At 32.5% G+C, this 25712-nt stretch overlaps 1 protein-coding gene across 2 annotated transcripts; it reads right to left on the reverse strand.

Annotated features, from left to right (window-relative positions):
* Window positions 1-1797: 1797 nt before the first annotated feature.
* Window positions 1798-23636, reverse strand: LOC145317392 (uncharacterized). Of its 2 annotated transcripts, XM_080158446.1 has the most exons (21): window positions 23494-23636; window positions 23019-23086; window positions 21072-21167; window positions 17433-17566; window positions 15406-15609; window positions 14440-14601; window positions 12972-13009; window positions 12782-12839; window positions 12124-12281; window positions 11474-11534; window positions 10767-10821; window positions 10191-10326; window positions 9861-9903; window positions 8863-8989; window positions 8362-8459; window positions 7966-8070; window positions 6474-6534; window positions 6149-6232; window positions 4521-4605; window positions 3258-3355; window positions 1798-2364 (listed from the first exon to the last, which is right to left on the reverse strand). In XM_080158446.1, exons 2-21 carry the CDS (start codon window positions 23080-23082, stop codon window positions 2294-2296), a joined length of 1938 nt encoding a protein of 645 aa, XP_080014572.1. In that variant the 5' UTR covers window positions 23083-23086; window positions 23494-23636; the 3' UTR covers window positions 1798-2293. The 2 variants fall into 2 exon arrangements, with proteins under 2 accessions (XP_080014572.1, XP_080014583.1); XM_080158457.1 differs by lacking the exon at window positions 23019-23086.
* Between the last annotated feature and the right edge of the window lie 2076 nt (window positions 23637-25712).

The raw sequence follows: 25712 nt of genomic DNA on the forward strand, positions 1-25712 counted from the left end.
AATTTGCGCTTCGCGCCCTTCCAAATGGTTTCTGCTTTTTATCACATTGCATTGTATATTGTGTTTTTATTTCTTTAAAAACATGTGTAAACAACAAATATTTAATCAAAAAGTTATTTTATATAAAAAAAGAAACAGCGTTGATATTTATCTAAGCCTTGTCTAAATGAATAACTATATATGATGTCATATTATTTTCAGGATAAGTTTATCATTTTTTTTGTGTACATACCCTTACAAAAAGACATGTTTTTTTTATGGCAATTTTCATTTAAAACCATTAAAACTAACTACACTCTATATTCCTAACCTGATCAAATACGCCACTCTTGTTGTCTTTAATTGAGGGGGAGTAAAAATTTTAGGTGCCCTTCACGCACCGCCCTTATAAATCTTTGGAAACACCACTTAATCAAAAATTAACAGAGTTTTAAAGTGCCATTTAAAGAGGGTAGGATATGTTGATATAACTTTTTAGCTTCTCTATAATTCACTATGGCTGTCAGAAAGTAATGCTAAGAGGGAAATGTGATTTTTTTCAACTGCAATTAATGATAGAAGGCTAAAACTTAATGTTAACATTCCCATCATTATGGAGTATAATTAACTATTAAAAATTCATGAAGGTTGGACTGCTTTTCAGGACGTTTTTGGCTATTTTTGTATCTTTTCAATTTCAGGTATAGTCCCTTTTGTGACATTGCCTCTTAAGGTGCATTTCGTCGTATTTTCACAGTAGCTTTTCACCTATTTATAGCTCCTGCGGGGCCAATTGCCTAACCCTGCAGGGAAATCACCTGACCTAACTTAACCTAGAATAACCTTTTTAAAGCTACTATGAAAATATGACGAAATGCCCCTTAAGAGGCGTTGCCACAAAAGAGACTATACCCTATATTTCTAAGAGATTTTTATATCTGTAGATGAAAGGACAAGTAATTTTTTTGTGGATTATAATATTTAAAAAAATAAAATTTCTCGCTGATTCGAGCATCCAGTATGTAATTTACTTTGACTGTCATCACACAACATACAGGAAAAAGGATTTGTGACTTTTTCTACCTAAAATATATATTTATTTCAACAGATGCTCTTTAAATTTACTTGTCTATATTCTTATTCATGATTTTTTGTGCTTTGCTACTTAAAGATGTTGTCATCCTTGTTGTCATACAATAAATAAATATTTAAAATCAGTTTTACAGTGCTTCTCACGCCACTGGTGTGTGTGTGTGTGTTTATTTGTTGTGTGTGTGTCTGTCTGTTTGTCTGTACTGAAGGATCTCGCTAACCACAGAACTGATATGGTACTCCTTTTGATAGATCCTGGGAAGGTTTATAACTTTTTTGGGGGAGGATTTTACCCTCGCAACAGAAATCGACTCTTGAGGCCTCTAGGGTAAGTAAGCATAAACTTAAAACTATGTCGGCTCTGACTACTCTTTATAAAAGCGAGGTATATACATGTCAGAATGTCAGTATAATGTCAGCCTTAATTTCATTGTATAGTCGACATAAACCCCAGGAATCAAATAATTTTGACAAAGAATACATTTTTCATCCATATAAAAAGACCATACTGAATTTTACAGTTTAAAAATCTTATTGGTTACTAGAATTATTTTCCTTTCTCCTAATTTCTGAGCTTCGCTTTTATGGATGTTGTTAGCCTTGCAGCAAGTCAAATAAAAATATTTTTCTTTATGATTATATGTATTTATAATTAAAATAATTTTAAGTTAGTATGTTTTTCAACCTATTTTTTTTTCAAATACACTATTCTAAGACATGAAGATATATTTTAATACATGATAATTAAACTTAAACATAACCATAAAAAACTTGCATATTTTACAGATATTATATATATTCAAGCAATTATTTTATTTTAATTTAATATCATTCAAAATTAGCATCGTAAAGAAAAAAAAACATTTTAATTTTAAGAACATACGCTGGAATAATATGTAAACATGTAGGTAAACCTATCTTTAATTACATAGATTTCATTTGTTTCAAATTTGGCTTTGATATATACCCCAAATGTTAATTTAACATTTCAAAATATTTCAAGAAGGAATAGTTATTTGTCGCATCGTATTATAGACAGCTTTCCGTGGTTATTAAACAACTTTTAATTCCTTCTATAGTTTTTATTTAATTTTCGTGGGAAATGTAATATGATGCTATACATGATTTTACAGTATAGCTGAGAACCGTTTCTAATCCAGCGGATTTTAATCGGTTTCCAAGCCATACTGGAAAAATACAAATGACTAATTAATGATTAAAACTAATCTATTTGTTGATATCCCCGTCTTGAAGGTCTTGAAATCCATGTAGCTACACCAGACATACAAATTCCTGAAAAAAAATAGCAATAAAAACATGCATTTCCATTATGGATTTGATACCGATCAATATCCACTGGATTATAACCGGTTTCCAGTCATACAGAATAATCATTTATATCATCGTATTACAGATAATTTTCCACGAATATTAAAATAAACACCATAAAATTAATACCAGTTTTGTTAGCCCTGGCCTTCTGGTTTTAATCTTAGAATTTTTCATTTTATTATCCGTGGAAAGCTGTGATAAATTATCATTATGCATTTTATCTCTCTTTCGGATTCAACATTTTTCTCCAGGAGCCATTGGAAGATGATTAAAGTCCCTCCACAGATTATGACGTCTTACGATAGAATAGCCAATGAGATGCCAGTATACACTGTAATTGACCAATGGTAAAATTTATTATTTTGGTTATTTTATCGAATGACGTCATAATCCGTTCAGCTATTGTATTAGACAATATGGAGAACAGAGAAAGATGGAGGGGGGGAGCGAAAATACGAGATGTTCCATGTTTCAATGATCAATTTAAACATTTTAACTTTCAACATTCCGTATACGTTTGTATGCATATTTTGTATATAACACTTCAGTATTATTTGTTCAAATATGTTGCTTATTAATGAATTTTTAAGATTCAGTTCCAGGATTATTCAGTAAAATTAGACAAGTCAAAGGTTTAAAACCTAACAAAATTTAATATCTGTTTTTAAACATGATTTCATCATAAAATGTAAGGGACAAATTTTAGATTATCAAATTGAATCTTTTTCTAATAGTATAATGCATTATTGTTTTCGTTAAAATAAAAAAAAAACTTCTGGGGGGGGGGGGATGTAATTTCACCCCTTAATAACCAGGATGGGTTGTCAAACTTACTTTCAACGCAATACACTTACCAAAGCAAACAAGAAATGCACCAGAAGAGCTGATGGGTTCAGGTGGGGACATGTCAATAGCAGATTGAATACCAAAAGCTAACACAATTTCAAGGGACCTAAAAAAAAAGGTTGGGCTCGTATTTAAACTTTTTGAGTATAGTCCCTTTCGTAACATCGCACCTTATGGGAGCGATTCTTCGTATTTTTCACAGTAGCTTTTCTCCTATTTCTAGCCCCTGCGGGGCCAATTACCTAACCCTGTGGGGCAATCACCTAACCCAATATAACCTAACCTAACCTAAAATAACCTATAAAAACGATGTTACGAAAGAGACTATTCCCAACTTTTTTTTATATTTCTATAAAAATTTTGTTTTTAAAAATATTGTAAAATTTCTAATTATATCAGAATATTTATAATTAAAATCATAAATATATCCTTACTTTATATATAAAAATAAGAGAATCTCTCTCTGTCTATAGGTTTGTACTGTAGGGTCTCGCCTACCGCTTAACCGAAATGGTTCTCCTTTACAATGTAGCTTCTCATAGGTCCTGTAAAGGTCTATAACTATTTTGGGGGAGGGTACCACCACTTTTCCAAGATAAATCGCCCTTAGAAAAGGCAACCCTCCAAAAAATATAAGTCAGCTAGGCGACGCCGCTGTATGACTTATTTGGCTTCCCATCGTACAATGGTGAGTTTGTCTACTCCGACGTTTGGGACTCCTGCGTTTGTCGTAGGACCGTATGAGTAAGACAACCCCCTTCCCAACTTTGCAGTTAAAAAAGAAAAGTTCCTGCACCCTTGTACGATAGGAAGCCAAATAAAGCATACAGCGGCGTCGCCTAGCGGACTTCTATTTTTGGGAGTTTGCCTTTTTCTAGAGGCGATTTATCTTGGGAAAGAGGTGGTACCCTCCCCCAAAATAGGGTCCTACGACAAACGCAGGAGTCCCAAACGTCGGAGTGGACAAACGCAGGAGTGGATACTTAATCTAACCTAACCTATTTTATACCATTTTTTAGGTTTTTTTAATTCCTAACCCCTGCGGGGGGCTTATTTGTATATTCATTTCCTAACCTAACCTAACATGTATATAAATACCTAATTAAATTAATATTTTAACACTCCTCCGTTTGTCCACTCCGACGTTTAGGACTCCTGCGTTTGTCCTGGAACTACTCACCCCCCCCCCCCCCCTCCACACCGCAAGGTCCCCTAGAGGCCTATAGGGACGTAGACGCTACATTTCTTAAAAACAGTTAAAAGAAAGTAACCTTAAAGTAGCCACTAAGGTTGGAGAAATCATCTGTAAAGATTTAACCATTGATATATAAGCTGCCAGGCCACTGAAGGCCAAACCTAAATATTCATTTTGGATTAGGATTAGCCAATAAGAAATCTCGAAGTGAAGTTTTATACTGCTAGATTGAACCAACCAATCAAGATTTAAAAGATTGTGATTTTTCTGAGCCAGCGAATAAGATAGGATGCTAATAAAACTTTAGGCACCAGTAATGACGCCAAGGCTTATCATTTTGGGGATGGTAAAAAATCGGGTATAGTCCTTTCCACGACATATCTCCATAAGGAGCGATTCTTCGTATTTTTTACAGTAGCTTTTCTCCTATTTCTAGCCCCTGCGGGGGGCTCTAACCCTGCGGGGCCAATTACCTAACCCTGTGGGGCAATCACCTAACACAATATAACCTAACCTAACCTAAAATAACCTATAAAAAGCCATTTTAAAAATACGAAGAATCGCTCCTTATGGAGGGATGTCGTGGAAAGGACTATACCCAAAAAATCTATATACAGGATAAATTCAACTTTTGGGAGGGGTTAACTTCCCCCCTAAATTCTTATGTGGTGGTAAAAATTGGGTGTGATATGTAAAATTATTGTAAAAGCTACTGGCAATAAAAAGGGAATAGTAGCTTTCGCAAAATTCATTAAAGTTGTGAGTAAGATTCCAGTCAAATGCGCTTAACAGGTCAAACTGTTGTAAAATACAGGGAGTAAGGGAGGGGACAATGGATCGAATATTCAATCTTTAGGAGTCTCAGACTTTGGGGACTGGCTTAAAGGGAATGTGCAAGAATTTAGCAGTTTCTGACTGAGTTTGGGGACTTGTGCAAGAAATGCCGTTACTCGCTATATTAGTTTTGAATATATATAGTTTTGCAGACAGAGAGTAGTTCAAATATAAATACACGGCCCCCCTCCCATACTATATTTCACTCCCTTCATCCCCACCTCCTTTTTAAAAGCAGACGAGAAAGGGAAATGGAGAAGGGAGGTGGGGGAAATAAACAGGATAAAAAGGGGCAGGAAGGCGTGCGGGTCATATACTTGCCCATCCAGCCCCTTTTTTCCGTGTTCACATCACTTGCCCCCAAATCTCTTTTCTCTTTCCCTGTCATCTGAAGAGATCCAGGGAGATATTTCTAGTAATTAATTACAGAATGATTATGTCAGTCTGTAATACTGGTAATCTTATTTTCAAATGATTGCTTTTTTTCTTGGAACTTTTTTCTTAGTTTATGGTTTTCTAGATTTAATCACTTTACAATTTCCACCATATTTTCGGGATTATTCTGGTTTTTATGGCCTTTCTTCAAAAACTCTTAAATTGAATTAATTGCCCATTGTCCCCTCCCTTACTCCCTGTGTAAAATATGCGTTTGATCAACATAAAGAATAGTTAGACTTAATAAGAGCATTTGACTGAAAGCTTGCTCACAATTTTACGGAATATTCCGAAAGCTACTATTCCCTTTTTTGGTGTTTTTTTGGCAGCCTTGGACGTCCCTGGCACCAGTAATAGTATTACTAACTGGGTATAACTAAATAATTCTTTTAACAACTTTTTTTTTGCGTAATGAGAACTGCAAGTGTAACTCACCAAATAAGACCAACCATTGAATAGTTGAATATTGAGAACCATGCAGAGTCAATATCTTACAACCAGGCACAACAAACTCTAAACCTGTTAATCAAAATTGAATTTAAAACAAGGCCTCAAACGGTCATTACACACAAAAGCTCATATGAAACGCATTAGCATTATACATTACACTAAAGGTAATAAGTAAAAAAAAAGAAGTCGGCCTGTTATAAACTCAAATATGACCCATAATGATGGGAATGTTGAAAAGAAAAATCAGAGGACTGACCTTCGGACAGATAAATTGAATTAAAGAGTAGCTTCGCTACTAAAAAGTTTGTACCTGATGAAATAAGAAGGGCAGCTGTGGCAACCCAAAATACTATCACACAATTATTTACATCCTTAATAAAAACAAAATATTTTTTTAAAATGGTTTCGTTTGTTTTGTTAAAGAATATTATTCACATGCAAAAGTTATACAGACAAAATTACCAGTATTACTTAAATAGTACGAGAAATATACAGTATGACCTACGAAAAAGTATCTTTTAGGGTTTACAGCCCTTATTTCTTAATGTATCATCATAAATAGCATATATCCGTGTTCTGTTTTGAAAAAGTGACTGAGAAAAAGATTTTTTTTTGTTTCTTATAATTTTTGGATGGTTATATTATGTCTTTCTGGTAACTGAAGAATGATATACAAAGAAAAACAAGTTAACTAATTATTTCTTTTTTATTCCACCAAAATATCAATTTTTAATAACAAAAAATACTACTCAATGAATTAATTATTTGCAAATTTCAGGCTATTTACTTACCCTTATTTATGAAAAGGATTAATTATGACAGATGCTCCGCCCCCTTTTCTGACATCTCAATCATTTAATAAAGCTTTTTATGTTGTAATTTTTTTCTCTTCATAACTTTTTTGTTATTTAAGTTAGGATAATAAAACAAAAAGAATTTTCAAGCTATATTCATAAAGATTTATTTGGTTTTTGAATCTAAACCAATTTTGCCTGACAAGTAAGTTTTTCAAAATATCATTAAACTAAAAAGACTCAAAAAATATGTGTAAAAAATGCTTTTAACTTAAAATCTAAATTTTTTACTTCATTTTTGTATAAAGTTTCTGCTAGTAACAAAAATAATAGGATTTCTATGTTAATTTTGCTGAAAAAGTCATTTCATGTTAAAAGTTACTTTTTGCTCAGTCACTTTTTCAAAACTTTAGCTCTAATACGTGGGTCATACTGTATTTACATTAACATAGTTTAGTAACTTGGAGTTGAAATAGAAAAAATATGTTCATTTTGTTATTATAAAATCAAGATTATCAGTTTGTAGAACAAGAATGACAAAATCCATAAAAGCGAAGCTCTAAGGAAGGACAAACAAACAATAACTCTTGTAGAGCGAGAGAACTTAAAAAGCAAAACATTGAATTTGAAAATGTACATAAATTTGTTGCAATATAGCGTAAATACAAAGCACAATAAAAGGACATACTTTTATTTTTAGGATTTTATTATAGAGATGTCTCGCTTATAATATTGTATCTAGGAATCATTCCAAAAATCAAAATAATAGGATAATTATAACATTTTTAATATATGTAAATATAATAAACAGTAACATGTTTAAAATGATCTTATGGACTTTCTGGTAACGATTATTAAATTGATACACTTCCTTAATCGTACCTAACTGTTTTTGGAATCAACATGAAAAGTATGAAATTGATAAGAACAGTCATAAAATTCTAATTTAACGAAAAGAGCTAACCGTTACGACCCTAATTAAAGAAAATTTTCGATGTTAATAATTACCTTAGAATAGCTGGCAATGACATTTGTAACCCCAGCAAATATGGAGGATAGGATGGCAAGGGTCACACCAATATAAGCATTCACTGAATACCCTTCAGTATTAACCTTGCAAAAAAATTAACTATTTAGTATAAATAACATAAATTGTTTTTTAAACAGGATCATATCAAAAATAAATAAATAAAATAAAAGTTAAATCTAAATAAATACATAGGAAATAAAATTAAATTATTCTAATGTCTGGAAAAAAAATATGAGACTGATTTTTATTACATATCATTTTAAATGTTTCTAGATTTTGAAATATTTAATAAATAATTTTTCTAGATTTTATTAAATTATAAAACAAAAGTACTTTACATATAAAAATGTTGATGTTTGAAAAGAATTGGATACCTGTTGATGAGGAAATATAAATGATGGTTTACAGACTAATATTACTCCACAGAGTAGAGATATCATGGCAGCTATCTTTAATATACTTGGCTTCTCCCCTAAATATTTATTTATCACTAGCGTTTTCGCAACAATATACAACGGGGTGTCATGATTTCTAGGAGCAAATTCTCATTGGAGGATGGTGTACCCTCCATCAAAATAGTTACGAACCTTCCCAGGACCTTGATTAAAAAGGAAAACAATATCGGTTCAGCAGTTTGCGCCTCCTTTGGTACAGACACAGAGAACCTGAAACTTTTATATCAGGATAGGAAGATCATATACACAAGAACAACACTATATATAAGAAAATCAACAAATACTATTTCAATATGAGGGTAATTAAAAAGAATGTTAATTGGGAAAAACATTTTAGACATTGTAGACTGACTTAAAAAGCAGCTACACTCCAAAAACATTTATAATTTTCAAAAGAAAAAAAATGTTTGAAAAAGTTACCCATGAAAAGTACAGCAAGTATAAAAGTTGGCAATGGAGAGGTGAAGAGAATTGTGAGGGCATCAGGGACAGGCATTAGTGTGACACAGTACAGCGCGCAGGTCAACCCAAGAGCTCCAACAATACCCTGAATATTATTAGTGTGACACAGTATAACGCGCTGGTCAAACCAAGAGCTCTAACAATACCCTGAATATTGTTAGTGTGACACAGTACAGCGCGCAGGTCAACCCAAGAGCTTCAACAATACCCTGAATATTATTAGTGTGACACAGTATAGCGCGCAGGTCAACCCAAGAGCTCCAACAATACCCTGAATAGTATTAATAGTTCACAGTATAGCACAGGACAACACAAGAATGATAATACTTAAGAATAATTTTCATTGCTTTCTCGTCATTTGTATGTCCCTTGGGACATCGAAAGCGATGGTCTCCCAAAAGTTTATCGATCCGTCCGTCTGTCCTTCCTCGCCTCTGTTCGTAACCTTTTTTTCATAATCAATTTTTTTGGAGTGCCTCAGAAATTTGTATTTGTAATGCCGACTTGTGATTTAATGTATAAAAAACTTTAAATTTTAATTTTTTTCAAACATTTAACAGTGATTTTAAAAATGCTTCTCAGTAACATATTATTATTAGATGGGTTAAGCTACTCTATAAATATGGTTTGTCTGTTCATGTCCATCTCTCTGATTACTTAAGACATAGTAGAACTAAAAGTATAATTTAAGAATCATCTAATCAAGCCTTACTAATCTATGACAATATTGATGATCGTCAATTGCAAATGTTTTTTAGTTTAGTTTAATTAATTTTAAGGATATTTAGAGGTCAAGATTGATGTACAATAATATTAAAGTTGTTTAGTCTGTAAGTTTAGTATATATTCTCTAAATGTTTAAGGTTTGCATGTTTTTATACCAAAGGACAGGTGTCTTTCTTTCATTTAAAAAAGGCTTTCATGAAAACTTGTCTTGTTAAATGAAACTTTTTTACCTGTAGTAAAACTATTGCTATCTTTTGACACCAGATTTGACTTCTAAATAAAAATAGATAATTTTAGAGGTGTATTAGAAACTCAAAGAGGAAATAAATTACCTACAAAGATAAGCAAAAACAAACCTTTAAAATGTACTTCATTATTATTTAACAACAGCTACGCACCAAAATAGTTATAAACCTTCCCAGGACCAATAAGAAGCTACCCTGTAAAGAAGAACCATATCGATTCAGCGGTTAGACAGATCCTTCTGTACAAACAGACAGACAGACATTTTGTTACTTTATTAAAAGCCAAGTTTTTTAGCCAAGATCTATTCATTTTACCTTAGTATAATTCCAAGGATTAAGCAATGAACAAATCCTCTGACGAGTGTCGCATCTATAGGGACAATGTGAAAATGAACGAGGATAAAATTATTCGCAGTAAACAACACTCCAGATAATATTGCCAGAAACATTCCTAAAATTAAGAGCAATATGAGTAATCAAAACTAAATACCTATAATGTAAACAATTAATGAGCCAGAGATTTATGAAATGTCTGGACTGAACGATTTGTGCCTTTCAGGAAAGCTTGCAAAATGAGTCCCGGGATGTTTTTAGACTATCACTTCTGGGATGGTTACCTATGTATCTGTATATAATTTTCTCAGGCAGTTGTAGGCCTGTAGATGGTATAATAGATTAACTATTAGATACTATCTCATTCTCCATTTAAACACCCTTTATTTCTTCTGCTGGATTATTATTTCTTCTGCTGGATTATTCTTATGCAATCTCAATTATCCTCTACATTATAACACACATTGTCTTTTATCTCTTATTATTTGGCTAAGTCTTTAAAATTTTCAAGCTTCGCTACTTCTATACGTTGTTATCCTTGTTTATCTTTAAAGTTACCTGTATAATTATGACAAGAACTAACTCCAGATTCCTCATCACTTATGTCAACATTCTAGAATATTAAAAATGAATTTAAAATGGATGCAGAATATGCGTGGATATTATGACAGGGGGAAAATCATCGTCAATTTAGCTTGCTAACATGAAACTCGTTTGTAAGTTCGTTCATCCAGTAGGAGGGAAGGGAATAGGGTAAAAGGGGGGAATCATATTTAGCCCGCAGCGTGTTGAACATAAAAACTTGGTATAAGATCCAAGTAATGATATTTTATTCAATTTAAGAAATTTATTATATTATAATATACATGTTCTTTTAAAATAAAATTAAGATGTATCGAATATTTTGATTAAGTCAAACAGACATACATAATGCTTTTCATCAAGATCAATTGAAACCAAATACAAAATTTCTGTAAACTGTTTATGAAGTTAGGTTATTTCATATTTATTTGTATTTTATTCTTTATTTTTTATATTATTTTATAAACTTTTTCAGAATAAAAATTTAAATCTAGCTCGGTGATAAAAATAAAACAAAATCCTACGTATTTCCTTCCGATGGCCTGGGCAAACAAAGTTTTATGATTTTTACTTTGATACTAATGGAAAATTGTCTGTATTACAAAGATATATATTATTTTACAGTATGGTTGAGAACAAGTTCTAATCCAACGGACATTAATCCGTTTTCAAAAAAATAATACCTGAAGGTCAGATATGCTTGTGTATGATATAGAATATCCATAATAATCAGGATGTAACAAACTAAATATAAATGGGGTATTCCTATCCAGTTTTTTGTTTAGGAATGAATATTTTTTTCCCGAGGGAATAAATGATGGACCGATATTAATCGGTTTCAAAGTAATACCTAAAATATAGATTATTAATATAGAATGATACCGGGGAAAAAATTATACCAGGGAAAGAAATAATACCAGGGAAAGAATAAATGATGACCTATCGGTCCATCATTTATTCCCTCGGGTAAAAAATATTCATTCCTAAACAAAAAACTGGATAGGAAAGGAATACCCCATTCAAATATACATACAGTTTTCTATCATATTTTCTTTCATCTGTAATACAAAGTGAGACGATGTAGGTCTGTCCATCTAAAGCTTAAGATCTCAGTAACCGCAGAACCGATTGGGTTCTTCTCTTCTGATCATTTGGTTGGTTTAGGATATTTTTTTGGGGGGGAGACACCCTCCCCCCTATAATTTTTGTTAGTTTTTTTTACATATTACGAACGAGCGATTGTATACTAGAAGGGGACTTTCCAATAGCTCTAGGGGCGAAACCGCTAGTAAAAATAAAAAAATAATAAGATTTTTTTATAAAAACCTGTTACCTGCTTGTTTCTAAATCTAAAATATCATTTCTGTTTGAATTTTTCCGGGAGCTCTTAGAGCTGCACCTCCGACGCCTCCGTCTCTCCTCTCTTTGTTTCTTTATATATTCTTTTCTCAGAAACTCTTCGTCAAATGTTTCTTGATCAAGTTCTCTTTCCTTAACATTTACATAATATCACATATCAAAAAAAAAAGATTAAAATGTTTATAAAGCTTTTTGAATAAAATGTTTTTGTTGTCTTTATACTAAAGTAACAGGTTGTCTTTTTGTATGTCTGTCTGAAACGAAGGATCTTGCTAACCGTTGAACCAATGGTTCTCATTTACAATGTATCTTCTCATAGGTCCTGGGAAGGTTTATAAAATTTAGTTTTTACTTTTTCTTTTTAAAACTACAATTGAAAGCGGATGGTGGGTGGTAGAGTGCCTTCCCTACCCCTCAAGTGCTCCTAGGTGCAAAGCCGCTAGTGAATCATAAATGCACAGATACAACTAGTTTCATGAACCCTCTCTCTTTTGCCAATAAGATATCTTGAAAATAAATATTCGATTCCTTTTGGATGCTGTGTATATATGTAAATATTGTTGCTTTATAATTTTAGCCAAATTTTAAATTTATAATTAATCTGTAATCCTGTAAAAAAAAGTAATATTAACCTGACTTTTTCTTATTTTATGTTTGTAATGCTTTTCTTTTCTTGCGTTATGATGCTCACTAAAACAGAAAATTAAAAATTTAATTATTTCTTTGCATGTCAAATGTCAAAATTCTTGATCCAAAGATTAAAAATTAAAAAAAACAATCAGACAGTAAATTGTTTGCTATAAACTTTTTTTAATCGATTACCTTAAAACAGGTTCATCCATATCCTTCTCACTTGAATTCTAAAAGTAAAATTTTATGATTAGATTTAGGTATTCAGATATTTATAAGATATTCTTTATAAATAAAAATTGAATAAAGTCTTAATAAAATCCTAAAAATGAAAGTATATCATTTTACTGCATCCTATAATTACGCAATTTTGCAACAAATTTATGTACATGTGGTAATACGGCAGCATACGGACGGGCATTTTACAGAGTTGCTACGCAGTGGCTTATCAAGTCAAGCCTTCTGCACTAATCCTATTATATCACCATTCACCTCATGACCGCAGATGACCCCATCGGCAGCGGTCAGATTGGACTGGCTAAATAGGGGAGGGGCACGGACACTTAGCAACCCCGCGCCCCTCAGGCAACTATTCTAGTGGGAGATGGTGCCTTCCCCTTTACTGCAGCTTACCCCACAGATGCCTACCGCCGCGGGCTACGCCCTTGTCTCCCACACCCCCTTCAAACCTAACTCATTGTTATAATCTATTTTGTATATATATAGTAACCACCCATTGTAAATGTATTCAGTTTAAATATAATTTCTGTATGAGTAAATCCTGCTAGTTTGTTTTGGTAGAATACTTCAAGGCTAGGGGCTCGTTGGATTCGAACTCGCAACCGGTGAGCTGAAACGCTTCGGCTTACCACATACACACAATTTTGTTCAGCATAAAAAATTGTTCTGCTTATTAAATTAACACTCTTCAAGTGTTCTTCTTCGTTTGTCCTTCCTTCTGTTTTAGAGCTTCGCTTTTATGGATGTTGTCATACTTTTTAGTAGCGAAGCTACTCTATAATTCGAAATGTCCGTCCGTCTGTCCGTCTGAGACAAAGTGGGGGAAACGTGATTTTCTCGGCTCCTATAAAAGATAGAAAGCTGAAATTTTTAGTTAAGATTCTTATAACATATGCACATCTAATCTATACATTGTTTTGTCCATCCGTCTGTTATTTGGGGTGCTAGATCGATTCCTACATTTTCATGTTTTTTTGATTTTCTCAACTCCTTTTTAAGATAATAGGCTGAAATTTTCAGGGATTGCTTAAATTTACATTTTACATATTTTACATAAGTTTTATTACGATTTTTATATTAATAGGGGTGCTAGATCGATTCCTAGATTTTTAGGTTTTCTATTCTTTTCTCAATTCCTATTCAGGATTTGCGGCTAAAATTATCAGGGATTGAATATGCTCATATTCTACTTATTTCCATCAAGTTTCATAAAGATTTGTTTATAAATTGTGGTACTAGATCGATTCCTAGATTTTTCATTTTTCGTGCTTGAAAGGTTGCGTGATTTTGAAGTTTTTGTCATTTCCCTATTTCATCAAATATATAGGATGACACTGGTATATTGTAAATATATTCATAACATACATTCATAATTTCTGAGCTTCGCTACTTATGGATGCTGTCATCCTTGTTTACTTACATTTGTAGGACTTGTGTCTTTATTGATTGGATCTTGTGCAATATCAGAAAACATAGAATCTGCTGAACTAGAAATATCATCAATATCTCTTCTTTCTACATATTCATCCTCTAAACTTGGAACATTTTCAAGTATGTCTTCATAAGAATCATCTCTGTATATCTAAAATAAGGATCATTCTGTATTTATCAACTACCACTGAAAAGAATATGACGATTAAAAAAATGAATTGTAATTGAACAGAAAATAGGCAATCACAATCAGAATCAAAAACAGCTTTTAGTGCCTAATAAACAAGGATGACAGCATCCATAAAAGCGAAGCACTGAAACGGTAGGACAAACGGACATTAACACTTGTATAGTGTCAGAACTAAATAATCAGAATATAAATGTATAAGAGTAAAAGCAAAATTGTATGTAAATTTGTTGAAAAACTGCTTGATACAGAATAATGTTTATGGACATACTTACATTTTTAGGACTTGATTATAGAGTTCTTTCGCTTATAATATTGTACTTTGTTGTCTCAGGAATCAGTATACCAAAAATCAGATCAATCGGATAATTAGATCAGATAAAAATTATTTGTTAAAAAGTAAAAAATCAACATTTTTAAAATAGACGTACGGGCATTCTGATAATGATTATAGAGTTGCTACGCTTTCTAAATCGTACCTAACTACTACAGTTTGAAATCGATAGGACAATTCTAACATGCCTATATTAACAAAAAAGCTCATAAAAATGACGTCATACAATGCAAATAGTCAATGATAGGCCAGTATACATTTAAATTGACCAATGGTAAAATGAATACTGGCCTATCATTGGTGATTTGCATAGTATGATGTCATCTTTTTTAAGGTACTTTAAGCTGCTCCTAAGAAACCGAACTAATTCAGATATCTAAATCCAAATCATTAACAAACTGGTGCAAATCAACACGTTTTTAATAATCCTTTACCTGACAGTTATCAAATTTTATATTTTGATGTGTAGAACAGTCATTAGAATAATTTGTTTCTCCCAAGCAAGTGCTACTCACAGACATATCCTTGGTTAGCAACGTCTTTGGTCTGGCCCCGCCATTTTTACTGCAGTTACTATTCAATGATTCTGCAGATGAGCCAAAGTAGTCTTCAGTATATATGGATTGATCTGAGGATATCTAAAATGAGAAGGTATTAATTTAAAACAATTTAATTGAAAAGAATGGCTTTGGATCTGCTTTTAATATCAAGATTAAGAATTTTGTGACTATTAATTACATTACCTTTATTAATATTATAGATTCTATGTGTGTATCTATCTGACTGTGTTTACCAAAGGATCTCGCTAACTGTTGAATCAATATAGTTCTCATTTACAACATAACTTCTCATATGTCCTGGAAAGGTTTCTAACTATTTTTGGGGAGGGTACTACCACCCTCCCAAGAAAATTTGCCCCTAACTCAGCTTATACCAATAACGAAATTAATTTGGGGGAAAATCACGGAACCTATACGTGTTTTTCAGCTGTCGTTGGGGGACAACACATCGTAAAATTGACGACCTCTCCATTTGCCCACTAGATATTATTTTAGATTTATTTCACTTGTTGGTTATACCTTATACCTGAGTATTACTGGACTTCCTTCGTACAAGGTTGGCGATACTTTTTCTTTTTAAAAATACAATTTGAAGGTGGAGGGGTGTACCCCCCCCCTAGATATACCACACTTTTCTGAGATCTTGCTAGGTCAAGTATCAACTGTTGGGAATATCAAAGGATGACTCCATGCAAAATTTGAGCCGGATCCGGCCAAAACCGGCCGTGAATTTTATGAAAAACCGGTTTTTTCCGGTTTTTAGTGGGTATCTGTAAATCGAGATAATCTCACGGGACCTTTTGCCCAACCTAAGTCTGGTTATTTGTGAGGTCTAGGAAAAAAAATCAGACTTACGCAAAAGATTATAATTATAATCTTTACACAGAAAAATGGCACGAGGTGAGGGTTTGAGGGGCCAAAATGAGCCGACCAGCGATTTTAGACGGCGCGCAGCGACGTCGTACTTCATCCAATCCGGAATTTTTTTTTTCACAGACCTCACAAATAACCAGGCTTAGGTCGGGCAAAAGGTCCCGTGAGATTATCTCAAACCGTTTAGGCGTGACGGCCCAAAAACCGCAAAAAATGGCCTAAAAATTGACCGGCCTGTCAGTTCATCAAAGAAATCCATCAAAAAATCACAATTTGAAATTTTAATTAATTGATAACTTTTTTCTCATAAGAGATAATGACACAAGACTTTCACTTGGTGAAAATTCAGCATTGTGGGCCGTCTAGACTTTATATTTGGTGACCCTGGGGTGACGGGTTCAGTGCCCCCCACACCCCCGAAGTGGGCATACTTTTAAAAATCACGTTTTTTCAGTTTTTCCCCTTAAAGGAGGGGAAGGAGTCGTTTTAGAGACTTCAAGCATCTTTTTGATGTTGAACAACTTTTTGAGGCGGACATTTCTTTATTTTTGTTTCATTCGCCTCCGGCTGACCGTTTAGCCGTTATTTGCCGCCGAAGGCGTGATTTTTGGCGATTTTTGCCGTTTCCGAGGTTTTAATGGACATTTAGGAGGGGAAAGAGTTGTCCAATCAAGTTGATGATGAAGTACATTTTTGTAGGCAATTGCATTGGCTAAATTTCATGTGAAGTAAAATTTTTTGTACCTTCAACCGGTTTTGCTCCAGCTGAATCGATTTACAGATACCCACTAAAAACCGGAAAAAACCGGTTTTTCATAAAATTCACGGCCGGTTTTGGCCGGATCCGGCTCAAATTTTGCATGGAGTCATCCTTTGATATTCCCAACAGTTGATACTTGACCTAGCAAGATCCCAGAAAAGTGTGGTATATCTACCCCCCCCCCCCCCTCTTCACCAACAAGAACTTTTATAGGCCTCTAGGGGTAGGACCGCTAGTACTGAATTAAAAAACAATAACAATATTTTACCTGACGTCTTTGATTATTGCAAGGAATTGGAGTCCTTTGAGGTTCCTCTGGTAGAATGCGGGAGTTGTCACAGGGGAAACTTAAATCTCCCAGAGAATTAGAGCATCGGAGTACAGGGCTAGAGTAGCATGCACCTAAACAAGAAAGTATTTGATCAAATCAAATCAAATAATAAACAAGACTACATATAATTAATCATAACACACAAAAGATGAAAAGAAAATTAAACACAGAAAAAAAAGAAAAAGGAATAATGTAGATAAGTTTAATGCATTATATGATGTTAAATATTTGACATTTGCAATGCTAAATATCTACATATGACAGGCTAAATAATAAATTAAGTAAGTAAACCTTCCACATTCACTTCTAGTTTTAATAAGAAAGAGTAAAGAATCTTTATTTGAGCGTGGGGGGGGGGGGACTGGGGGGGTAGGGGTTACCCTATCTTAAAATAGTTTGAACTCTTTACTGGACCTATAAAAAGTATATAGGTTCAGATGTTAGGAAGATCTTTCAGAACACACAGACAGATATGCATCCTGTTACTTTTATCAGGCAGACATATGACGGTACTATGTAGCTTTTCAAACACGCTTAGCGTATTTTCTTGATTTTAGGTCAAGATAATCTACTAGATCTTATAGCTTGATGCTTTCTAAAATTGGCAATGTTCAGAAAAGACAATCATATCACATATCACATTTCAATTTGTAAATTAGTATCAATTTCTCGGATTCTTACGAAACCATTTCGGCATAGATTTTTCAAAAAATATTATTGCATAGTAGTTTATAGCAATTATGAAGAATTCACTGTGGAAGGTGAAATTGCAAACATATTTTAGTTTGGGTTTGTTTTGGTCTTTAGGGTTAAAATAGTTTGTTCAGGTTCGGTTCAAGTTTTGGGCACTCTGAAAAGGGTGCTGGGTGTAAACTTTTTATCGTCGTGGCAAAAAAACAGCTTTTTTAGGTTGAAATTAGATTTGATATCAAAAACTAAACAAAACTTCCTACATTCAAATTCAACAAGGAAGACTTCATCCATAAAGTTAAAATAATTTAAAAGTAGGCAAAAAACTAACAAAAGTTTTGACGGCATTTTTGATATAAAATTGAAATTTTTTTAATTGGCGAATATATTGAAAAGACAAATAAAACTGAAACTGAATTTAACCTTGAAATTAATGAGAAGATACACTAAACCCCCACCTAGCCAGCCTTAATGCAATACAATTCGGACGAACGGACCTACCCTAAAAGTAAAAGAAAACTTCGTTTATAAAAATCAATATAAAAATAATTTTTGCGTATAAATTGTTAAAATTTCACATGTGTTTTTCATTAATATTTTTCTTAAAGCACTGTTTTCCCTTTTTTCTTTTTTTCTATGTTGCAAATTTGATTTTTTGTGTCTCGTTAATTTTAGAGACCGTGCTGTTTCAAAAAAAAATAAACATGTTTAAAATCATTGTACATATATTTATAGTAATAATTCTATTATTTGAATTTGTTAATTTTCTTAAAGAGGCTGCCGAGCCCTGTACTAAAATGAAGAAGTCTTTTTAATTACAGTTATCACATCAAAATCAAGACTTATGCTAAAAGCCCTAAGTGTAATGTATCGTAAAAGTTAAATGCTGGTAAATCAGGACAAACTAAGCCAATTATAAAAATATATCCTGATAGCAGTGTAGTAATAAGGATCAAAGCAATTTTCTTATCGCTAAAATATACAAATTATATTCTTATTTTAAAACTAGCAACTATGCACCCTCTAGAAGCCTCTAGGGGCACTTGAGTAAAAAGTTATTAAAAAAAAACAATTTCGCCCCCCCTTTTTTGAGTAAAGCGGGGTGGGGTTGAATCGGCCAAACCTCTTTTTGAATTTTTGTTTAGCAATTTCTTTCTTTTTGGAGGGGGGGGGGAGAAGCTACATTGTAAAGGAGAACCATGTCGGTTAAGCGGTTAGCGAGATCCTGTTAATTTTATTAAAACGATTTGACGAAAAATAAAATAATATTTGCCAATGATTCTAATACATCATCAAACAAAATGTGAAGTTAAATTCAAAAATGATTTTGAATTCGTTTTTCTCTACCCAATTGCATGCACTGTATTAAATACCAGGAATTAGGAAATAAGTAATTGAACTGGGGTGAACTTGATTCAAGCCGTTTCAGAGATGCCAAGTAACAAATGACCAATACTTTCTCTTTGGTTTGGGATTAAGTCTAAACAAAGATGAAAATATTTAAAGTAGCGATGTTTATTGACATAAACATACCACGTACAATTGTCAGACAATTATCTTCGATAGCAGCTGTGAAAATCACATATATTTACAAAATAATCTGGATTATAAAAAAGCATAACAGTGGTAAATAAAATTGTTTAAATATTTTAGGCAACTTTTTTATCTCCCTCTAACATGTTGGTGTTATTGTCCCCGCCAAATGTTACGCAATTTCTAGTTTTTACATTCAATTTGCAAGTAAATGAATACACGAGTAGTTTAAAATGGAACAAGATAAAGTTTAGGGAAACCAACTAGGATCAACAAAGAACCAATGACTTTTCGAGAAAATTTAATTTGAAAAATTAAAATCAACCACACCCTTAGAAATTGAGGTAAAAACAATAAATGTACAAGTATCCTTATAATAAAGTAACAGGATGTCTTATATCTATTTGTCTCAGGATGTCTTAGATCTATTTGTCTGTGTGTCGGTCTGTTTGTCTGAACCGAAGGATCTCGTTAACCGCCGAACCTATCGGGTTCTCCTTAACAGGATAGCTTCTCATAGGTCTCGGAAAGGTTTATAACTATTTTGGGTGAGGGTACCACCACTCTCCCAAGAAAAATCACAAAAAAATCAAATTTTTTTTACGAAGACCCTTTTCGTCTGCTAGCAAATTACTTTTTGTTTCAACTATGTTAATATTTACGACGCTATTAGCCGATTTCAAAGACCCAATACAAAAACGGGACAGGATCTCCATCACGAGGGTATTGATACATTCCAGCTCTATTTCATTTACTTTAAAGTGAAAACATATAAGAAAAATAAATATTCTTTTTTTCAAATTTATTCTAGGAGTTCTAATCTCATAATTTTTATGAAATACCTTGCAAAAAAACAAAACTTATCTTGTTTCACTTAAATTGGTCTTAATATATTACAAGATAGGCGTGAATAAATTACAAGCTTTTATGCAAGATTTACAATTTATGTAACAAACTTTTTAAGGGAGAAGTTTTTCTTTAATCAGGGTCGGTCCGTCCATACGTCCGTGACAGTCAGCTCTTTTCGTTAATTAAGACATGTTAGATTTGTCATATCCATTTCAAACTTTGAATGATGATTCCTTTACTGATGAATTACGATTTATGAAGCGTCCAAAATTTAACAGCAGAACATTAATTTTTAAGTCTAAATTTGTTCAAAAAGTTAAAAATCAATGGACTGGTAACGATCATAGAGTTGCTACGCTTCCCAAATCGTATCTAACTATTATAGGATAACTAAAGAATAGAGATAACCGTTAAGGACGTACGAACAGAAGAACCTACCCTAATTATAGAAAAGCTTTGCTTAAAAAATGGTAAGGTCATTCAAGCCTTGGACAATAAACCAACCTTTGATTACTTCCTCCATTTCTGTTCTTCTTTGTTGATAATGTTTGTAACACACTGATTTTGAATTCTGGGTTGCTTTTTCTACAGAATCCATTCCTAGATATAAAAAATTATTAGCATCATTTTAATAAAAGAGAAGCTTTTTTATATATACTTGTTGCAGTGCCCCTAGCATCAAAGGGCGAAGTATTCGAAGTTTAAGGAAGAGCATGAAATTAGCCTAAAACAATCATAAGACTTAAACCTAACCCCCCCCCCCCCCAAACAACAACAAAAAATTGGACGTCCTTTACTGAGCTACTTTGATGTTAATATAAAAATCTTGTTATTGTGCATAATGATGATTTTTAAATTTTTATTTCTCCAGTAGTTCTCTGAACAACGGAAATGAGATGAAAATGTAATTTTGTTGAAAATATGTTTTTAAGAAAATTAAAGTTTATGTTATAAATTTAGTTTGAATTATGACTGTATCATTTCTTAATGTGCTAACTACTTCTATTTTTGAACAAAAATTATTGTTGATAAATTGGTATAATTAAACAAGATTTGTTTTCATGAAAAGTCCAGACATTCAAATAACAATGAAAGTCTATAACATATACTTGAAGCTAAATGAAAATTGAAAAAAATTAATTTTAAAAATTAAGGTTAACAGGTATGACAACATCCACAAAAGCAAAGTTCTCAACCCAGAACGTAAAACAAACGAACATGAGCACCTGTAGAGTGTCAAAATTTACTTAATTGAGTATTAATTTAGAGATCTACACAAAATTGCGTAAAAATAAGAATGAAGAATATCCGACATTTACCAATTTACGCATACAATCCTATTAAGTATTTACATATCACACTTTTTTATAAGAGTAATTACATCCTCCATTTGCCTTTCCCTGTATCCATATAGTGTTCACTTTTGGCCGGAGGCTCGAGACATTTTGAAAACATTTTGATTTGAGCTGGTAGGTGTCAATATTAAGACATAATGAATGGTATTCATAACCCTAGAACAACGATAAATTTCTATCGAGCAATTTTTAAACCCAATATTTTTCTCTCAATTTATTTTGAATGTCTGTCTTTGGTACATGAGTATTGTTTTAATATTTAAGATTTATTTTACTCAAAATGAAAAAAAACACCTAATTTTGTGTTAGAATATTTTGAAAGCTTTTTATTTTTAGGGGGATAAAATGAGAGGTTTGAAAGGTTTGAGGGGGGTAATGTAATGTATATTTTTTTCTAATTTAGTAAGGTAAAATTAGGAGAGTAAACACCCCTTTAACCCCACGCGTGGACGTCTATATTTGTAAGACAAACCAAGGGGCAATTCAATGGTTTATCAAATTTTCTGTTCTTACACAAGTTGTGCTTTATTCGTCATGCTCGTGGTTGGAAAACTATGTTTAGAACATCATAGGCAATATAAAGATGTTGTCAACACATTAAATATTACAACATTTGCTAAACAGAATATTTTAAACTTCTTTCCTAAAACTTTGTCAAGAGTGAAATCATAAAATTTAATTGCTGTTAAATACCACATAATGACAATAATGACATTTTTAGTTTATGTAGTGTTAACATGAAGTTTCACCCTTCTATCTTGCATAGAAGTAGAGAAAATTATGAATCCCACAAAACTTTCAGACAGCAATTGATACTCATAGAGTGACCTCCTTGCTAATAAGAATAGTAATTTATCGGTTTATAATATAGACTGCTTTCCACGGATATGTAACTAAAAAATTGTAAGATTAAAACTAATTTTATTAGCCCCGAGAGGTCGAAGGTCCAAGTATGATTGTATTGATTTAAATTTTTATATTCGTAGAAAATGCATCTATTACAATGCTATACATGATTTTTCAATAAGGTTGAGAACCGGTTCTAATTTAACGGATACTAACTGGTTTCGCAGCCATACTGGAGTATATAATCTACCTTCACTTTTCCCCTCCTTGTCCTTTAGAGTAGAATTTTCTTGTATCAAAACTATCAAAGTCATTCACCTGATAATAACAACTACATTATTCCAATATATTAATTCAAAGGATGAACAATTCAATAAAAATAAAGAACATTATTTCATTCGGGCTGAAAAAATACTAAAAATCTGTTCAAAAGTGCTTGAACATCAGATGCTTATAGACAACCAACAACACTAATATTTATAGAGAGGCTTCTCAAATGACATTGTATCTTATTCAGCGCTAGTGTCTTGTAGCCTTTTCCAAGACAAAGCCCTTAGATGCTAGGGGCGCAGTCGCTAGTTATGCTTATAGCAATAATTTTTTTATGGTCAGGTAAAAGTTATTATACTTAAAATTACCTAGTCTACCAAATGTTTCTAAAAAAATAATCAGATTTTGCCGTGGCCTATCTATTGGAGGACCTTTACTGTATATAATTATCATACCTTTTTTAATTTGATGATGAACACTCAAGACTGTTGAATAACTGTATACTGAAGACGATTTCACTCATTGATAATCTTATAAGTTATTAGACCTCACACTTGGTAAAATGTGATGTTATGCCTCTGCAAGTCTCATTCACATTGAAATCTGAAATTTAAATTATTTTAATATTTGATATTGACGCCGGGTTGGCGTATACAAGGATCAACAAAAAATAAAGTCTCATAAAATTAATTGAACTTAAGCTTCAGAATCTAATATCTTGGGAGCTTTACATACTTAAACGTCAAAAGGTAGGGGTAAAGTGGTGTTTACCCCCCCTCAAACTTTGAAACTCCTTATTTTACCCCCATGAAAACTTGTTAAAATACATTAGATTACACCCCTTAAACCTTAGAAACCCTTCATTTTATCCCTTTCAAAATACCTGGAGCTACAGAATTAGTTTAGAATTACGATTTCTCTATTCCCTACTTTTTCCACTGAAAGTAGTCATTTCAATCCGCTGACAGCTTTAGCGGCGCGACAGAATATGTATTTTATGTGAACCTATTTACTAAAAAATTATTTCGCTTTTGGTCGCCATGCCTTATTCCTGTATTTAAAGACTACATGTGAGTTGTTTATACACATTGCAAATCAATTATAAATATTGTACTGTATAATCCAGGGCTCGGCAGCCGCGCGACTGCCTCAACTTAGCCTCCAATTTAAACCCACCATGCTTTTTTTTAGAGAGGGATAGCAATATTTGGGTAAGGTTTAGACGTATAGGTGATTTTTAAAAAATTGTAAGGGGTGATTTCTCTGATGCTTATGGGCGGCTCACGCGCGGCTGCCAAAGCCTAATATAATATTCAAACATATGTACTGGAGATATTTAACGACTTGGTCATGTGCGAGATTGAAGACCCTGGCAAGATATCATGTACGAAGGCGACCATGTCCAAAAGTTGTTAACACCCTTCAAAAAACTTAAATTTGGTAGGGCTGCCTTCCCTTTTTTCATCCCCTCAAGACTGTACAACCCAATAATGAATCGCTGTGCACGCCCCTGGTTTACCTTGAGGTACAACATTTGCTAATGGATATATTGTACTTGAAGAAGTGACTGTCTAGTAACTGTATTAATATAAAATCTTTTAAAGATATTCAAAGATTAAAAAGAATTTTCCGACAAACTTCTAATTTTTACACTGAACTAATGTCTGAAATGTATGTATGTACTTAAGATGTTGTCCAAAAAAGTTTATTGATTTACAAAAATAATTATTAAAAGCCGCCAATGGCTATGAAAATGATCTGTAATTATCTAGCTAAGTGAACACAATTACAAATGGATTAAACATGATTCAATCCTTAATTTTGTTGCTTCTTATTCTACAGATTAAAGAGGTACTAAATAATAAATTTAATCATCCTTTTTCTACAAAATATTTTCTGTTTTTACATTTTTAAAATTTCTTTATATACCCTAAAATTAATTGAAATTAAAAGTTTAAAATAGGGGAAATGATGAGATTATTATTACTAGACACATCTAGAATGTTCTAGTTAAATTATTGATATATATATATATATGATTAAGTATTATTTACGTCTGTGAGGATATTAACAAAAGAGATAATCTAGAAACATATTGTCTAAATCGAGCAATAGGAGAATAGTGATGGTACATCCCAGACCTGTCATTGGTTCAAACATTTTACAGATTTGAGTACATAAGAGCATATTTTTTCAATTTAGAGCGCATTATGAGTCATCTATAATTTGTCGCATTTCTTAGGATAAAGCTTTTTTGGGTAAATTATATTGTGTAAAATTTCTTCTCTTGTATAATTTGAAGCACATGATAAACCACATAATAAATTAGTTATGAATAGTTGAATTTCTTAGAACAAAGTTAGCTTTCTTAAATAATATGGTTTATGTCTGCAAAAAATCCCTTTTTAAAATTAACGAAAAATCGGGTCATATGGCTTATCTAGATATATTATATCTATTATGTTAATATTTTTTCTCTCTTTCTCTCTAAGAAACAAGATGTATAAATGCACCCCCGCTAATGTTATCAATATTAAGTTTGCATTCATCACGTATAATTTTAACCTTACGTCTCCCTGCCAGGGATAAGGGATATGAAACCTGGCCATTAATTAGGTCCCGGCCTAGATTCTAAAGGGATATTGCAACTATTACAAATTCCTATCAAACTGGC

Source organism: Acartia tonsa, chromosome 1 (assembly GCF_053477335.1).
Source record: "Acartia tonsa isolate MP-2025a chromosome 1, ASM5347733v1, whole genome shotgun sequence".
Lineage (NCBI taxonomy): Eukaryota > Metazoa > Arthropoda > Copepoda > Calanoida > Acartiidae > Acartia > Acartia tonsa.

Coding starts and splice junctions, on each gene's coding strand:
- LOC145317392 (XM_080158446.1), bottom strand. CDS start 23,082: ATGACTTTGATAGTTTTGATACAAGAAAATTCTACTCTAAAGGACAAG. Junction 12,282..12,781: donor ATAAAATAAGAAAAAGTCAG/GTTAATATTACT, acceptor GTAAATGTTAAG/GAAAGAGAACTTGATCAAGA. Junction 8,460..8,862: donor ACTTGCTGTACTTTTCATGG/GTAACTTTTTCA, acceptor ATAAATATTTAG/GGGAGAAGCCAAGTATATTA.